At 40.9% G+C, this 18,065-nt stretch overlaps 1 protein-coding gene across 4 annotated transcripts in view; it reads right to left on the bottom strand.

Annotated features, from left to right (window-relative positions):
- The window catches only part of NDRG3 (NDRG family member 3), an 81,656-nt gene that overhangs the window by 13,595 nt on the left and 49,996 nt on the right, over positions 1-18,065 (bottom strand). For all 4 annotated transcript variants that reach the window (XM_019655309.1, XM_019655312.1, XM_019655310.1 and 1 more), the window contains 6 exons: positions 17,757-17,862; positions 16,582-16,702; positions 14,974-15,036; positions 13,493-13,553; positions 12,010-12,096; positions 10,161-10,217 (listed from right to left, as the gene is read on the bottom strand). In XM_019655309.1, coding sequence (XP_019510854.1) covers positions 10,161-10,217; positions 12,010-12,096; positions 13,493-13,553; positions 14,974-15,036; positions 16,582-16,702; positions 17,757-17,862 — 495 coding nt within the window. The remainder of the gene's footprint in view (positions 1-10,160; positions 10,218-12,009; positions 12,097-13,492; positions 13,554-14,973; positions 15,037-16,581; positions 16,703-17,756; positions 17,863-18,065) is intronic.

The raw sequence follows: 18,065 nt of genomic DNA, 5'->3' as shown, positions 1-18,065 counted from the left end.
TGAATATAATCCTTGTGCTATACCCTACAATCCTCATGACTACTGTGTAACAGCCAATTTGTACTTCTTAATCCCTTCCAGTTTTTTACCCACTCCCTTAAATCCCCTCCCATTCGGCAAATCATCAAAATGTTCTCTGTATCTATGAGTCTGTTTTGTTTGTTTATTTTGTTCTTTAGATTCCACATATAAGTGAAATCACATTGCATCTGTCTTTCTGTCTGACATACTCCACTCAGCACAATGCCCTCCAGGTCCACCCATGCTGCCGCAGATGGCAAGAACCCATTCTCTTCCCTGGCTATACCACTTCTTCTTATCCTTTCATCCACTGATGGATACCCAGGCTGCTTTCACGTCTTGGCTATTGTAATTAATGCTGCAATGAACATGGATGCATATGTCCCTTTGAAGCAGTGTTTTGAGTTTCTTTGGATAAATAACAGGAAGTGGGATTATAGGGTCCTTCTTTGTTGCATTATAGCCTTTGTTTTAAAGTCTATTTTGTCTGGTATAAGTATTGCTACCCCAGCATTTTTTTTTCTATCCCTTTACTTTCAGTCTGTGTGTGTCTTTCAATCTGAAGTGAGTCTTTTGTAGACAACATACATAAGGGTCTTGTTTTCTTAACCATTTAGCCATATTTTTTTATTGTAGTATTTAATCCATTTACATTGAAATTGTTGATAGATATGTAGCTATTGCCACTTTATTGTTCATATTTTTTACCTTTTTTTTTCATCTTAAAGAAGTAAGTCCCTCTAACATTCCTTGTAATACTGGTTTGGTGGTGATGAACTCCTTTAGATTTTTCTTGTCTGGGAAGTTCTTTATCTCTCCTACGATTTTATTTTTTAATTTTTTAAAGATTTTATTGGGGAATTGGGGGAGGGGAACAATGTTGGGGAATTGGGGAGGGGGACCAGCCAAGTTGTTGTTCTTCAGTCTTCGTTGTGGAGGGCACCAGTCGCCATCTGGCTTCCCATCTGCAGCTTGTGGCCTCTAAGCTCAAGGTGCTGTGTTCAATTAGCTGCAGGTAGGTGTAGCCACCATCCCATACAGGAGTCAAACCAGCAGCCTTGTTGTTAGGAGCAAATGCTCTATCCACTCAGCCATCCGGGCAGCAGCTCAGCTCAAGGTGCCGCGTTCAGTCTTAGTTGCGGCAGACGTAGCCCACCATCAAACAGGCAATCTTGTTGTTACACCAGCTGAGCCATCCTGCCGCCTGTTGGCAGGTCAGCAACAGCTCAGCTTGGGCGCAGTGTCACTGGCCCATGTGGGAATCGAACCGGCGATTCAGAGCTTGCACTCTTAAGCCAACTCTTAACCAACTGAGCCATTCGGCCGGCTTTCTCTTACGATTTTAAATGATAGCTTTGGTGGATCAAGTAGTCTTGATTGTAGATCCTTGCTTTTCATCACTTTGAATATTTCCTGCCAATCCCTTCTAGCCTGCAGTTTCTGTTGAGAAATCAGCTGACAATCTTATGGGCGCTTCCTTACAAGTTACTAGTTGCCTTTTTCTTGCTGCTTTTAGGATTCGTTGTCTAACCTCTGTCATTTTAATTATAATGTCGTGGTGTAGGCCTGTTTGGGTTCATCTTGTTTGGGACTTTCTGCACTTCCTGAACTTGTATGTCTATTTCCTTTGCCAGGTTAGTAAAGTTTCACTCATTATTTCTTCAAATAGGTTCTCATCCCCTTGCTTTCTCTCTTGTCCTTCTGGTACCCCTACGATACGAATGTTTTTACACTTGATGTTGCCCCAGAGGTCTCTTAAACTATTCTCATTTTCCCCCCCTCCCTCTGCTGCTCCAGTTGGGTGTTTTCTGCTACCTTGTCTTCCAGATCGCTGATTCGATCCTCTGCTTCATCTAGTCTGCTGGTGATGCCTTCTAGTGCAGTTTTCATTTCAGTTAATGTATTCTTCACTTCTGACTGGTCCTTTTTTATGGCTTCTATGTCCTTTATTTTTCTTGCTATCTCTTTGTGGGAGTTCTCACTAAGTTCCTTGTGCATCCTTATAACCATTGTTTTGAACTCTGCCTCCGTTTTGTTTAGTTCTTTTTCTGGAGTTTTCCCCTGTTCTTTCATTTGGAATGTACTTCTTTATTTCATTTTGGCATCCTCTCTCTGTTTCTATTTACAGGTAGATTTGCCACATCTCCTAGTCTTGCTGGGTGGCTTTATGTGGCAGGTGCTCTGTGGGGCCCAGAGACACAGTCTCCCTGGTCACCTGCACTGGGTGCTCCTTGTGTGGTGTGGGTACCCTCCTGTTATAGTTGAGCCTTGATTGCTATTGGCACAACAGGGGGTGGGACTGACCCTCAGGCTGACTGGCTGGGGGTTTGGCCACATCCACAGCTTATGGGCTGCTATGCGGGGGGCTTACCACATGGAGTAGGATTTGCCCCAGTAGGCTCTGGTGCCTATAGAGACCGCCTATTGGGTGTGCCACTTGTGGGCTAATTGGGTGGTGCTCTGCTGTGGTCTGAAGCCAATCTCCAAGTATGTTGATTCTGGGGCCTCTTGGGAGGGGCTCCAGTGCAGGCTGAGGTCCACCACTGCTGGGATTGCCTGGCAGGAGCTACAAAGCAATCTATGGTTGTTTGCTGCCTGTGTTGGACCTAGAGGCACGTGGGAGCGGTCATGCTGTGAAGTGAGGATAGCTGCCACCAGTACTGGGTCTGGGGTAGCTCTGCAGAAAGCTAGGACACCCTGAGGCCTGGTGCTAATTGCTGGTTCTGGTAAGGTTCAGCCACTGATAAAGCTGCCTGTGGTACAAGAGTTGCGTGTGGCAGAGTCTCAGTGAGTCACTGGGGTGGAGCTCACAAGACCAAGTCATATTCAAATTAAGCCATGGGCATAGGAAAGGGCTCAACACAGAAAACATGGTGCCCACCTGCCAGCTGCTACACAGGACCACCATACACAAGGAGAATGGTGACTATCTTCCAGCCCTCACCTCACAGCCATACATCTCAGTCTGGCCCCCGTATGCCTCCAGTGCCCCCCAAGTCACTGTCCCTTTGCCGGAGCCCAGCGTGAGTGCCTGCAAGTGAGTGTGTTCGGGCCCCCACGTTATTTAACACCCCCTGAATACATCTTATAATTCCTTCCTTTTTGCTTTGGAGCAAACTATTCCCCCTTCCTGAAATGATCCCCTTCCTCCTCAAATCTAAAATGTTGCATTTTATCTATCCTTCAAGGCACAGCTAGGGTATCTCTTCTACTGTGAAGCCTTCCCCGATCCCCAAATCAGAAGTAAACCTCTCCAGCCTTTTAATTCCTCTAGGCCCTTCACGGTGCCTCTCCTAAAGCACCCTGGAATGGGAGAAAGAGGAAAGCTTCAGAGTTGGGCGTATCAAATCTCCTCCCCTCCATGTGTTATTAGCTGTTGAACTTATGTAAACTAATTTATTCTTCACCTATAAAGTGAGAATAATAGAATTCCCATTATGAAATTGTCAAATTGAATTAACATATATAAATGCCTATCTGAAATGTGAAGGTATTCAATGAAAAGTGTCTTATTATCCCTTTTTACCTGTGCTATAATATTTTTGTATATCTCATCTCCCAACAGAGTGAGCTCCTGGAGAACAACGGCCATATCTTACATACCTTTGTCTCTCCCAGAGTACATAGAATTTTGTAAATTTTGTGAACTGCTTAAGGTTTATAGTAAAAATCAAACATGCTATGTCTTCAGGAAAGTATTTATTCGACACCGCTGTATGTAGTGGAAAGGTCATGTTTTTTGAGAATTCCAATTAAAGATGTTGGATTAAAATACAGCGTTACTCCTTCAAGAAAAATCATAAAAATAATATCAAAAACTTTTCTTTGTAAGTTATAAACTCAAGGACAAAGACAACAGAAAAAGTGACAATAGCAATAACATTTTGAAAGTGGGGGAAAGCAAAAAAGAAGACTGTAATCACTCATTTAGCAGACTCAGTAAGGCTGCTAAAGCTGGCAGTGGCAAGAGTGAAAGAAGTCAGTGAACATGTACCAAGAAGCCTGAAAAGGTCCAAGAACTGTTAGCACCAGTTCTCTCTGAAAACAGAGGGTAAAGATGGGACTAACAAAGGAAGTTAGTTAAATGAAGACAATATCAGGGAGGCATAACAATGAAAATACGTGAAGGAAAACCAAATAGAATTGAAAGAGAAATGGACAATTCAACAGGAAGAGTTGGCAACTTTAATATCCCATGTTCAATTATGGATCAAATAATGAGGCAAAAGATTACAAAGAAACAGAAGAATAAACAACACTATAAACCATCAGACCTAACATATTTATAGAACACTCCACTTAGCAGCAGCAGAATGAATATACAGTCTTCTCATGTGTATCTGGAACATTCTCTAAGACAGACTATATGTTATGACATAAAATAAGTCTCAATAAATTTGAAAACGAATGAAATATTAAGTATATTCTCTGACCACAATGCAATGAAATTGGAAATTAATAATGGACGGTAATTTAGAAATTAAACTACATACTCCTAAAGAACTAATGGGTCAATGAACAAATCACAAGGAAATTTTAAAAATACTTTGAGACTAAAAATTCCAAACTTATTGGGTGCAGTTAAAGCAGTGTATAGAGGGAAATTTACAGCTGTAAGTACCTGTATAAAAAGAAAAAGATCTTAAATCCATAACTAGCCTTCCACCTTAAGAAACTAAAAAGAAGAGCAAACTTAAAGCAAGCAGAAGAAAGGAAAAAATAATGACTAGAGTGGAAATAAATGAAATAGAGAATAGAAAAAGAATAGAGAAAAATATATGAAACCAAAACTTGTTCAGCTAAACTGACCAAGAAAAACAGCCAAGACTCAAATTACTAAAAATTGGAATGTTAAGAGGAGACATTACTGTCAGCTTTACACAAATAAAAACTATTATTAAGGGGAGATTACGTATAATTATATATCAACAAATTAGATAACCTAGAAGAAGTGGAAAAATTTCTAGAAAGACACCACCTTAAAGCATCTCAAAAAGAAATTTTAGAAAACTGAATACATCTATAACAAGTAGTGATTAAATTAGTAACGTAAAAACTCCACAAAGAAAAGCTTTGGCCCAACTGCCTTCAATTCTACCAAACAGTTAAAGAATCAATAACAATCCTTCCCAAACTCTTACAAAAAATAGAATACTTCTCATATTCTTTGTGGCCAATTATTATCTTAATACCAAACCAGACAAAGGCATCCTAAGAAAATTAGAGACCAACATCCCTTCTAAGTACAAACTAAAAAATCCTTAACAACATACTAGCAAACCAGTGTAACAACATATAAAAAGGATTATATTATACACAATGAGCATGTGGGTTTATCCCAGGAATGCAAGGTTGGTTCAACATACAAAAAACAAGTAATATACCATATTAAAAAATGAAGGATGAAAGTCACACATCTCAATAGATACAGAAAAAGCACTTGACAGAATCCAACACACTTTCATTATAAAAAGACTCAACAAACTAGAAAAAGAAGATAACTTCCTCTACTTGATAAAGGGCATCTTTGAAAAATACACAGCTAACATCATACTGAATGGTGAAAGACTGAATGCCTCCCCCTAAGATCAGAAACAGTACAAGGATGTCCATTCTCATCAATTCTATTCAACACTGTACCAGAGGTTCCAGCCAGGGCCTAGAAAGTTCTGGTTAGGCAAGAAAAGAAATAAAAGGTATCCAGACTGGAAAGAAAGAAGTAAAACTATGTCTATTTGCAGATGACGTATCTTGTATATATAGAAAATCCTAAGGAATCCACAAAAACAACTAGAGCTAATAATTTAGTCCAGCAAGGTTGAAGGATATAAGATCAATGTACAAAAATTCATTGTATTTAGATTTATTCTCTGGAAATGACAAAATACAAAGTCTTTGTTCTGGGAAACCATAGGCTCAGGTAGCAATAGACAGATCATACTGAAAACAAGACGATTAAATGAAAGTTTAAAGCCTGACTGTTGAGGCTCTCAGTCTTTTTCTGCATTTGGGTTTCTATCTGGTGTGTAATCTCAAAAGTTACCTGGGGAATCTGACTAGTACCACAGAAAGGATCTAAAGGTGCTGACATCACTAAAAGTGTTGACATCAGGGGTTTCCCAAGGAAATGCCCAAGTCTGATCGCCCACAGTGATAAGTCTCACCTGGTGCACACAGGACTTTATAGTGATCCACCCTTATCAAAAATGGACAGCCAGGGATCAATAGCCATTTAGGGGATGCACCTGTGCCATAATCAATTTCTAGTTTCTCAGCCTCAGATCTACCATTCTTTATGATACAGGAGCTAGACTGCAAAAACATTTTCCCTTTGTCAGTCCTTTTTAAAAATTTAGCACAGGAGGGCCGGCCGAGTGGCGCGATGGTTAAGAACTCGCTTGGGATGCCAGAGGGCCCCGGTTCGGATCCCACATATGAGGGCCAGTGACACTGCCCTCTACAGCTAAGATGCTGAACAACAGCTCAACCTGGAGCTGGGCTGCCGTGAGTCGCCGGCGACGGCGTAGGCTGCAGTCCCTGTGGCAGTGGGTTGCCATGGGCTACCGTGTGTAGCCAGCAGCCAGCGTGAGCGGCCAGCAGCCGCAGTGAGCGGCCGTCCAGAAGCCGGCGACTGATCTGCCTCGCCAGGGAAGAGCGCAATGATGGTGCCAACTTGGGCCAGTGAAGCAGCGTCCTCCACAACTAGATTGAAGAACAAAATGACAGCAACTTGTCTGTTCCCCTTCCCCTAATTCCCCAGTACTGTTCCCATCCCCCCAATTACCCAATAAAAAAATCTTAAAAAAATAAAAAAAATAAAAAATAAAAAAATAAAAATTTAGCACAGGAGCCAATGGTGAAGTTTCAGGAGCCCTTAATAGACGAGCTGCAGCTGTACCCTCAGCCCATGCTCTCCCCACCCAACTGCAGTTGCTGTAGCAGCTCAGACCTTATTTTAGACAAATGTCTCCCCCACCTGGTAAGTGGTTCCACAGACCAGCTATGGCCCTCACTCACACTCTGCCCAGTTTCTTCACTGTTGGCCAGCGCTGCTTCCAGTGGAAACCATGCCTTCCTCAAAGAAGCCAGACTCTCGGGCACGGTGGTGAGGCTCAACTAAGTCACCTTCTTCAGTGTCCAGCTCCCTTGGCCTAGAAGCAGTAGCTGCTATATTTCCAATTGCTACTTTTGGACCCTTCAGAATCCTCATTTACCCCTTTCAGAAGTTAACCACCTTCTGCTCATTAACAATATTTTATTTAAAATTTTCTCTGCTCAAAGTGTGTGATTTCAGTCTTCTGACTGGACCTTATAAAAACAGCCCACCGGATGGAGAAAGTTTGACCTGAATGCCGAGGTGAGTGTCACCAGGCCTTCTGAGCTAAAACTTTTAAAAGGGAGCCAAAACCTAGAAAGGAAGTGCCTTCCTCCCACTGTCATCCTGCAGTCTCCCTCCAGTGTCCTTTACTTATAAATTCTAATAAGAAAAAGAAAGCAGTCATGGCTCAGCTCTGAGTAACATTTACATAGGGTGATAGTGTAATACATGCTAGAAAACGACCGAATCCAAATTATGTTACATTGGAAAGGTGGAGTGGTGGAAAACACAAATGTGTCATGAGTTTTGGTGTGCATTAGAGAGAAATCATCCTCCACAATGGAATGCCTACAACTAAAAACTGAGCAAGTAGAAATATATACATATTTAAAGAGAGGGAGGCAAAGAGAATTGTCCAAAAGGACATACATGGGAATGTTTGTAGCTTTATTCATAATAGTGTAAAAAACAAAAACCAACAACAAAAAAACAAAAACACACACCAAAAACCCCACAAATTAAAAACAAAACAAAACCAAAACTGGAAATAACTCAAATGTTCACAGGAACATTTGTGCTATAGTAACACAATGGACTGCTACATTGTAATAAGAACGCACTACTGATACATAGAATGACATGGATGAATCTCAAAGACAAGATACTAAAAAAAAAAAAGCCAAGAGTGTATGTGCACTGTGTGATTCCATTTATATGAAGTTCAATAACAGGCAAACTAACCTTTACAAGTAATAGAATAGAGAATACCTTGTTTGGGGAGGGGGATTAGTGAGTAGGAAAACGCACAAGGGAACCTTTTTGGGGTGACAGAAATGTTCTATAGCTTGATTTGGTGGTGGTTATATTGCGAGTATATGTACATATATAAAGGTCACTGAGATCCGGTTATATTTTTGCCCTTTATGTAAATTATACCTCAATTAAAGAGAGAGCAATGTGGAGGCAAAACCCAAAATAGCTAAAAGGATTACAGTGGTTGGTTACCTCTAAGAAGCAGAAAATGAGGTGGGTGGCAGGTTCTTTGTAATCAGTCCTGTAGAACTTCTCTACTTTAAAATATATGTGAATTTGTAACTTCGATAAAATGTAATCTAAATAAAAGATTATGAACTTCGGAGTTAATTTGACCTAGATTCAAACCGCTTGTTATCTGGATAATGGTAGCAAGTTATGTTGCCTCTCTGGCCCTCAGTTTCTCCATCTTAAAATAAGTCTAACAGAACCATGTGAAAAACAACTGAGTTTATGCCTTAAAAGTACTTATCAAAGTGCTTTACACATAATGAATACTCAGTAAATGCTCGTTTTCTCCCCACCTACCATTTTCCTTCCAACACACAGACTACAGTTGAGAATGCATTATTCCTACTTATTTTCCCCCCATCTCTTCTCTTCAGACACCGCACAGCTCTCTTCCAACCTCAATGCTCCTTTATTCCCTCATTCCTTCATAGGTCCATCTGTGATATTGGGATTTATTAATAAAAAATATATATATTTGATCTACATCCTGTTCATGGCACAGAGCTCCAAAAAACCCTAGGGATTTTGGAAGCTGAAGAGAGCAAAAGAGGTGTCTTGTTATGTTAATGGAGTGACTTTTGGAAAGGCCCTAAGTAACTTCTGGATGGGGGTTGGTTGCCAGGGAAACCAATCAAATGATTCTGAGAGTTAGAACTTTCAGTCCCACCCCAAGGGGAGGGGCTGGAGATTGAGTTCAGTCGCCAATGGCCGGTGATTTTATCAACTATAACGATGAAGCCCCCATAAAAACCCAAAAGGACAAGGGCTGGAGAGCTTCCAGGTTTGTGGACATGTAGAGGCTTGGGCAGTGAGGTGTTCTGAAGGCACGGAAACTCCATGCCCCTTCCCACATACCTAGCCCTGTGCATCTCTTCTATCTGGCTATTCTTGAGTTACATCCTTGTAAAATAAAGCTGTAATCTACTAAGTACAATGTTTCTCTGAGTTCTATGAGCTGTTCTAGCAAATTAATCAAACCCAAGGAGGGGGGTTTTGAAACCTATGATCTACAGTTGGTCCCTCAGAAGCAAAGGTGACAGCCTGAGCTTGTGACTCGCATCTGAAGTGGGGGAGGACAGGTGGTGGCACAGTTTTGTAGGACTTAACCTGTGGGATCTGACAATATCTCCAGGTAGAGAGTGTTATAACTGAACTGAATTGTAAGACACCCAGCTGGTGTCCGAGAATTGCTTGGTGGTATGGAAAAAAACACACACTGTAACTGGTGTCAGAATTGTATTATCCAACTCACTTTTCTCTCTGAAAAGAGGGCTGGGATCTTCTCTCTCACCCCAAATTACCCATATAACTGTCACTTCCTCTGTAGACTTCAGTTTCCTCACCAGTAAAACATGGGGATGAAACAAGATAATCTCTAAGGTTCTTTTAGCACTAACATTTCTTGGTTTCTTTTTTCTCTGAAACTTCTATTTCTGTGAAGCCCTTCCCGGACCTCTTTGTGGCTCTAAGGATGTTTGGTGAGGCACGTGATGTTGCCAAACATGAACAGATGGCACACTGCTTAAGGGAACAGGTGTGTGTGGGGGTGGCTGCTGGCTTCTCTTATCTCTCTCCAAATGCCAAGAGCTATATGGCATTGGGTTAATGCCTCTCTCCTAAGACTTGTCTTTCTGGGCCACATGCATCTCACACTGCATTGGAAGTGTTACCCTCTAGGGTCAAGTGAACTCTAAAGCGCCCCTTCTTTCCTGAGGCAAACCCCTTCTTTGCACGCAAGCCAAAAAACACAGCTCTCCTGCTTGGAATAGGCACTTACCTGCCCGAAGTGATGAGCCAAAATAATGTCCACAATATTGGTTGTCAAGCCTGAGATCTAAAAAGATAAAAACTTTGTGTCAAGGGAGTAAGCATATGCACAAACTTATCACGCTGTCCACTTAAGATTATACACATACATGTATATATGTTATCCTTCAACAAACAAAAACACAACTCAGTGTCACATATTTTCATGAGATAGTGGTTTCAAGAGACATGAAAACAAACAAGTCAGAAAAAAATGCGAAGTCTCACTTCCAGGGTAATAATATAGCCTTGCTTTAAAATAGGCAGCTGGAAGAAATGCGGCCATAACTTCTTTGAAAATTTGAGACCAAGTCACAGCTATTAGTTACTTCATTCCTGCCTGTACTTCAGTTTTACACTGGATTTATGGATAAGAATTTATAACTACTCCCAAACCATCCAAGAGACAAAAACAATTTTTTTTTTCCTTTCCTCGGGTTTTTGCTGTCTTCATTTCAGGGAGTGGGAGGAAATTGTTGTTTACAGAATGTTCTTACATTTTGAACATTTTTCTCCTAAGTTTTTCCACTTCGAAAGGATGCATATCACAGTCTAACAAATGCAGCAATCTGTGTAAATCAGCAAACTGTTAAGTCTATTTTCAGAAAAATTTCCAACTCAAATGACGCTGTTGATTCCCCTAAAGGCTTTTTTTGTTTGTTTATTTTCAGCTCAGTTCTTACTGCTGACTTGGATTACAGAAGTACTGAATTGGCGGTGGAGATGGAGAAGAGGAGGTGAGAGAGACAGACATGGATATGGTTAGAGCAGGATCACATATAGTCCCAGAAAGATTAAGGAGGAAAAAAGACCAGAAATCTTCACCTAGGTTATCAATGATCCAACAGGATCATTATAATTACAAATTATAAATTAAAGATAATTAGAATTAATAACCAATCTTATTTCACATTGAATACTCATAAGATCATTCTGAAGTTTTATAACTGTATTACAAATACAGTCACAACCATACAACCATAGAATGGAATATTATGCAACCAAAAAATTGTTATTTGGTTATTTAAGGAAATGAGAAATGTTGGTGAGGATGTGGAATAATTGGAACTTTCATATATCGCTGGTATGTAAACTGGCCGAACACTTTTGGAATGCTGGCAACATCTACTAAAGCTAAACAGACAATTGACCTATGACTCTACAATTCCACTCCTAGGTATAAACCCAAATGAAATGAATGTGTAGGTCTACTGAAAGATAAATCAAAGAATGTGCATAGGAGCTTTATTCATAATAACCACATAACTCATTTTGTGGATTCACACAACAGACTACTAAACAACAATTAAAAAGATCTACTGTGGGCCGGCCGAGTGGCTCAGTTGGTTAAGAGCTCGCTCAAGGGTGCGAGCCCTGAGCAACAGGGTCGCCGGTTCGATTCCCGGCCCCAGTTGAGCTGCCAACAGGTGGCAGGATGGCTCAGCTAAAAAAAAAAAAAAAAGATCTGCTACATACAACATGAATGAGACAATGATGAGTCAAAGAAGCTAGATACAAAAGAATATTCTATTATTCTGACTACATGAAGTTTAAGAATAAATAAAACCAATCTTCGATATTAGAAGTCAGAATAACGGTTATTTCTGGGAAGGAGAGGAAGTATTAATTAAGAGCAGAGCTGGAAATATTCTGTGCATTGATTGGGTGTGTGATTACAAATGTAAACATTCATCAAGCCGTATACTTAAAACTTCTTGCCCTTAACTATACATCCCTCAATGAAAAAATAAAAATAAAGCAGAGAAACCATTTCAAGAAGGGACCGAGAGATGAGCCAATGGACACCATTTGGTGCTTACTTTGGAAGCTGCCCAGTCAATCCATCCTTTAGCACAAGGGTCAACGTTAATGAGCACAAGGCCTTCCACAAGCTCTGGATGGTTAAGCTGAAATAGGAGACAAAGAAAACAGTATGAAAGTTCTACTCCCAGCATTCTTCTAAAACTACCAGAGTATGGTTAATTAATTCTTACCATGCCCTAATGCCTCAGATTTGAAAGTAAGACTTCAGAGAGGTGTTAGGGAGGATATTCAGAAAAATAGCTGTTTAAATCTGAATTAGCATCTGGAAAAACAGTTTCTTAATTGCTGTCAACTGATCTTGCCTTGCAAGGATCTCTGGGGGAGACATGTTGTTTTATTTCTACAGCAAAAGAAGGCACCTGGTATCTCTGTAGTTATTCAGCTCATGGTGGGTCTTCCCTGCTGGGAAAGTGCCCTTAAAACTACTTGACATAAGGGGTTGCTGAGGCTTAGACTGGCTATTTCACACTCATATACCTTTGTTCCCAATAGGGGCTTCTTAAGTTTTTTTTGAAACCACATGAATCGTTGATCCCACCCCCAGAAGACTATCTTATCACCCAGGAGGCATTTGAAAAAAAGTTAATTAAGTAAAAATCAGTAGGAACGTTAGTTACTGTGTAATCTCAAAACTCTCTAGCTTACTTTACTCCCTCTGATTACACTGATTATGCTCATTACAGAAAATTTGATAAACAGATTATACAGAGGGTGTCAAAAAAATGGATACACATTTTAAGAAAGGAAAAAACTGTATTAAAATTGTAATCATATATACTTATAATAAAAGATGAATACAAGTTATGTGTATACATTTTTTTGGCACCCATTATAAAACAGAAAATAAAATTTCATATTATCTTACCACACAACATCAATCCCTGTTAATACCTTGGTATATTTCCTTGTAGTCCTTTCCTATACCTACGACCAACTATGTTAACCTGTATTCTAACTTGATTAACATTTTAATATATACGGGGTGCCAAAAAAATGTACTAATTTTAAATGATGTTATCTATGTATTACTTTTTGAAGTTGAATTACGGTAGCTATGTGTAGAATGACAGTCACTCAAAAGATGGCATTCATCAAATGAATGCTAGCGTCATTCATTGTATTACAATTTTAATACAGTTTTCTCCTTTCTTAAAATGTGCATACATTTTTTTGGGCACTCTCTGTATGTGAATCGCATCATTACAAGCTCTTCCTACAAAATTTTAACTGTTGTACAAAATTCCATCCTAAGTATTCTCTAAGATTACTTTTTATTGATGATGCACTGCCCTCATTTGTGATTTTTCAAGTACTATGAGTATAGAGCAAGGCTTTATACAAACCTATATCTGGAGCTGACAGAATTTATTAAAAAACTGACATAAGACACACAATAGTACCTGGTCACTTACACAGCAATAAGAGCTGTGATCTAGGCAGTACCTCAAGGGTGTTGAGATTAATCCTCCAAGTACTTACTGCAAATTTGCTGAGGATGTAAGCTCCAGCTCCAACTCCAATCCCAATGATGCTTTTCACACTATGAACGAAACACATAAACATTGATAGGGTTAACTCATTTGGAGGTAGCATGACATAATGCAAAGAATACAGTTGGGTTCAAATCCTAGCTCTGGTGCTTACTAAGTATAGAATTTGGTCAAGTTCCTTTAACTTTCTGAGCTTCGGTTCTCTATCTATAAAACAAGGATATGACCACCTACTTTGAACTTGATCTTAAGGGTTAAATGAAATATGACTAAAACCTGCGAGTCATCCTGGAAGCTTACTTGCATATCACCTCCATGTCACATCAGAAAGCCTACTTCCAAAATTTCCATCTGTCTCCATCTACTTCACTTCAACCCTCAACAGAATCCAGTACCAACATTACCTCTTGCCTGACAGCCATTGATAGTTTACTTGGCCTCCCAACTTTTTCTCTTTTACTCCTCTCCAAGCCATTCTCGCCACAGCTAGAGTAATCCTTTTTTAAAAATTACAGTTTTGGGCTGGCAGAGTGGCTCAGTTGGTTAAGAACGCGAGCTCTGAGCAGTAGGGTAGTCGGTTCGATTCCCACAAAGGCCAGTGAGCTGCGCCCAAGCTGAGCTGCCAACAGGTGGCAGGATAGCTCAGCTGGTGAGAGCATGTGTTCTTAACAACAAGGTTGCCGGGTTTGACTCCCGCATGGGATAGTGGGCTATGCCCACTCGCAACTAAGATTAAACACCGCACCTTGAGCTGAGCGGCCGCTAGCTGCCGATGGGCGGCCGGATGGCAATTGGACTTGGAGCTGAGCTAGCTGCACCCTCCACAACTAAGACTGAAGGACAACAACTTGACTGTTCTCCTTCCCCAATAAAATCTTAAAAAAAAAAGCAGTTTTATTGATGTTCAATTTACAGATCTAGAGTGGTCATTTTAAAAGATTAAATTGGATATCACTCCTCTGTTTAAAAGCCTTCAGTATTTTTTCTTTCTCTTTTGAAAAGAATCCCAAATTCTTACCTGATCTGGGAGACCTATGTAATCTGGTCCTTGTCTACTTCTTGAATTTCACCCATGCCTTTCTCCCTCTTGCTCATTTGGTCTAGGACTTTGGACACATTACTCCTTCTGTCTGGACTTCTTCCTCTTGCCCTGGCTCTCTGTCTAGGTAGCTCCTTTTAATCCTCCAAGTCTCAGACCAGATGACACCTTCTTAGAGAGCGGCATTCCGCAACTAGCCTTGTCTGTGTCGATCCTGTCCTTACTCTCTATCACGACATCCCCACTGACTTCTTCTCTAGCACTTGAGTTGTGACTATTTGTTTACTCGTCAATCACCTCCCCCACTACGATGTAAGCTCCATGAGGATAGCAACTGGTTTTTTTTTTCCCCTCACCATTACAGACCCTAGATCAGACACTCAGTAGAAAGTCCATAAAAACGGTGTGAAAGAACTGCAGAATAAACCTACCTTAAATGGGTAAGAACAGAAGGCAGCATTTCAGCCAGCTCATCCATTGTGGGGTACTGGTACCTGAAATCCAAAAGGATACCGCCTGAATTAGAAGGCACCCACATTTCCCAATTACAAGAACAGCTAGAAAAGTGCAACATTCTTAGACAAAAGCATTCCCTTTAGTAAAGGATCAAGGGAGGCGATATGGAGCCTGAAAATGATTGTGGTATGTTGTGTGACTCTGTACGACTGCCATGCTAAGAAGAAAATGCAAGAGCCTCCATGTTTCTATATCTTCAAGAGCAATCTCTCAGACTAGAGGAAGCCATTTGAGAAGAAAAGGTAATATGGTTCTCTCTCAGGGTATTTCCAAATCGCTGACAATCACTTCAATTGGGTCAGGCTCAGTAAACTTCCAACAGTTAAGAATCAACTCAGGAAGTAGCTCTTGGTTTGCTGCTTATAATGTTATGTTTTACTCAGGCATAGGACAACATCGTTACTTTCTGGCCTTTGAATATGGTTCATAATATGAACCACTGGATCCTAAGATGGTCAAATGAACCCAGGAATGGATTCAGACTAGGAATCCAATAAAAGTAGGGAGCCCTCACAGAGATTACAGAATCAAAGACGGTGGGGAGCTTAAGGCAACCTCCTATATATGAGGCAGGATCTGCTGTACATCTGATAGGGAAGTCAGCCTGTCTCTGCTTGAGACACTTTAAGCGATGAAGTCTTCTTGAGCCATTTGTGCACAAAACAGAAAAAAGGAACGGGATCTAAATCCTGTTGGATAAACTGGTCACTGGCCAATTTGTGTTGGAGAGACAGAATAGCTTGGACATACTCAATAACATGGATTATGGAGCCAGGCTGCCTGGATTAAAATCCCAGCTCTGTTGCTTATCAGTTATGCAACCCTGGCCAAGGTACTTATTATCTCTGAGCCTCAGTTCCTCACTTGTAAAATGGGAGTAATAGTAAGGCTATCCCCTGGGGTTGTGAGGGTTAAATGGCTTAATAAAGTAGTTTAAGTAGTGTCAGAAATACTGTGTAAGTACTCTATAAGTGTTAGTCATTACTTGTCTGCAGTGGTCTATTTCACAGCAGTCACTGGCAGAGGCAGCTCTGGGGATGAGGGAAGGAAGAGTGGAAGAATTAGCATTCATTCCATAGCTTGCGCTTTTACTCCTCCTCCCAGGGTCTTCTCAATAATCATACTGTGCAGGGAAGAGGTAGGGAGACTCTGGCTCTGCCATGCAAAGCAAGTTTAGGATGAGGCCAAAAGGTCCAAGGCCAGTAAAAATGCACCTCCACCTGACAGGGCTGCTTCTCAGGACAAAAGGTTACACAGATACTCAAATTCCCGTCACCAGATTGGGAGGTACTCCCAAGGAGCTCACAGGGATCAGAATTTGGGCCTGGGTAGTTGGGAGTTTCAGGGAAGAACGCAAAAATGAGCAAGGAGAGGAAATACGAGAATGGTTGGCAGGTGCCTATACCCTGCAGGCTGTGCTAAAATCCGCCGCGAACGGGAGCACATGCTCCTTCCCTCACTGGAACCCAGTCACTTGCTCCTCTGAGTGCATGTCTTCCAGAAGCCCTTGTTTCCGGTCTTACCCTGTTGGGAAAGGGGGGGCGCTTTCCTGTTGGCCCGGGGCATCCACGTGACAGACAGCGAAGTGCTGGGTGATCTCCTGCATGTCCTCAAAGTTAAAGAACGCATTGAAACAGGATTTATCTGCAAGAGTAAAAATATGCGTATGTCACGGGTTCTCCGTTTCTCCCAAGTTTCCTCCACTCCATCAATTCTATATCATCCTCCTCTTTCACTCCCTTTTAATCACTGTCCCACTAAAGTGAAGTGTCGGCACAATCTGTCTGATTCCAGGTGCCCTAAAGGCTGAATACCAGACGTCTCAATGACTTGAAAACAACAACTAGTTCTCAATTCTACACAATGTCCAGAGTGGAAACCAGTCCTGGGGTTGCAAAGAACGCTGTCATTTTTCATGTACCTTATTGCTCTATCTGATGTAGGGACACTGGCTATGTATATCCCAAGAACCTGGCTAGAATGAGTATCTTGGGCAGCTTCCACTCACCATGTAGAAGACGGTCTCTTGGAAAAATTGCTGGGGTATAGCGAGGGGTTGCTGCTTCAATTGCTACCCTGTTAGTATAACTGCTTCTCATGCTAAAGAAGCTTTAAGAGCACTACACTGCAGCCTTAAACTCAGACCACCTCTAAAAGCCAGAGAAGCGGGGGGGAAAAATCTAAGTATAGAGACTCCATATGCCTATAACTAGGGCCAGAATCTTATACTACGTAGATCTAGACAAGTCCACTCAACGTCACTGATGACAGGCTGTGTCGGAAGAATACTTTTACCAATTAACTGAAGAATTCACCACAAAGTTAATTTCAAACCCTGTATTTTCTAACCTGAAATATGAAAAAAACCAAGGAAGCACAGACTTAAAATAAAAAAGCAAAACTGATTTCAGTTCTACTTTCTTAACCAGTTCATTATATAGCCTCTGTTCCTTTAGCAGATACGACACACAGGTGAGGTATAATTCCAGTAATCCCCCAAACGCATTCTCTGCGCTCTTCCCAGGAACTTTAATCCTGCCGTTAACGTAAGTAGCAATGAAGAGGGAAGTAAGGCAGAGAGGAGAAAAACTTATGTTCAATTAGAATACTAGAATCTCTTATGTATGTGTTTTTTTTTTTTACTATACAAAGATTAAGTATTATAATAAAAAGGAAAGGTATAAAATCAAATACGTACGATTGAGGCCAATGTCATGGTACGTCAGAATAACTGGTCTGTTTCCTTTCGGTAGGCCTCTTATAGTGACGTGGACCACACCATGAGCTGTTTCTATGTCGTGTTCCTGTAACAAGAGGATGTAAGGTCTCAGCAAAGGCAGAATGGGCTTCCCAGTTGCTAAAGTTTCACAGCGCCTGACTCACTGCTATTTCCCACTAGCCGGGGCAGAACACATCGCTGAACTATAAGCACGCCGGAGAGATGTTCTAGTATGTAGAATATTCCTACTTTTTAATTCCTTCCAGAAAAACCAACAAATAAATGAGG

This window comes from Hipposideros armiger, unplaced genomic scaffold, assembly GCF_001890085.2.
Source record: "Hipposideros armiger isolate ML-2016 unplaced genomic scaffold, ASM189008v1 scaffold_238, whole genome shotgun sequence".
Taxonomy (NCBI): domain Eukaryota; kingdom Metazoa; phylum Chordata; class Mammalia; order Chiroptera; family Hipposideridae; genus Hipposideros; species Hipposideros armiger.
The sequence above is the reverse complement of the archived record's forward strand: the minus strand, read 5'-3'. Positions and strand labels throughout refer to the sequence as shown.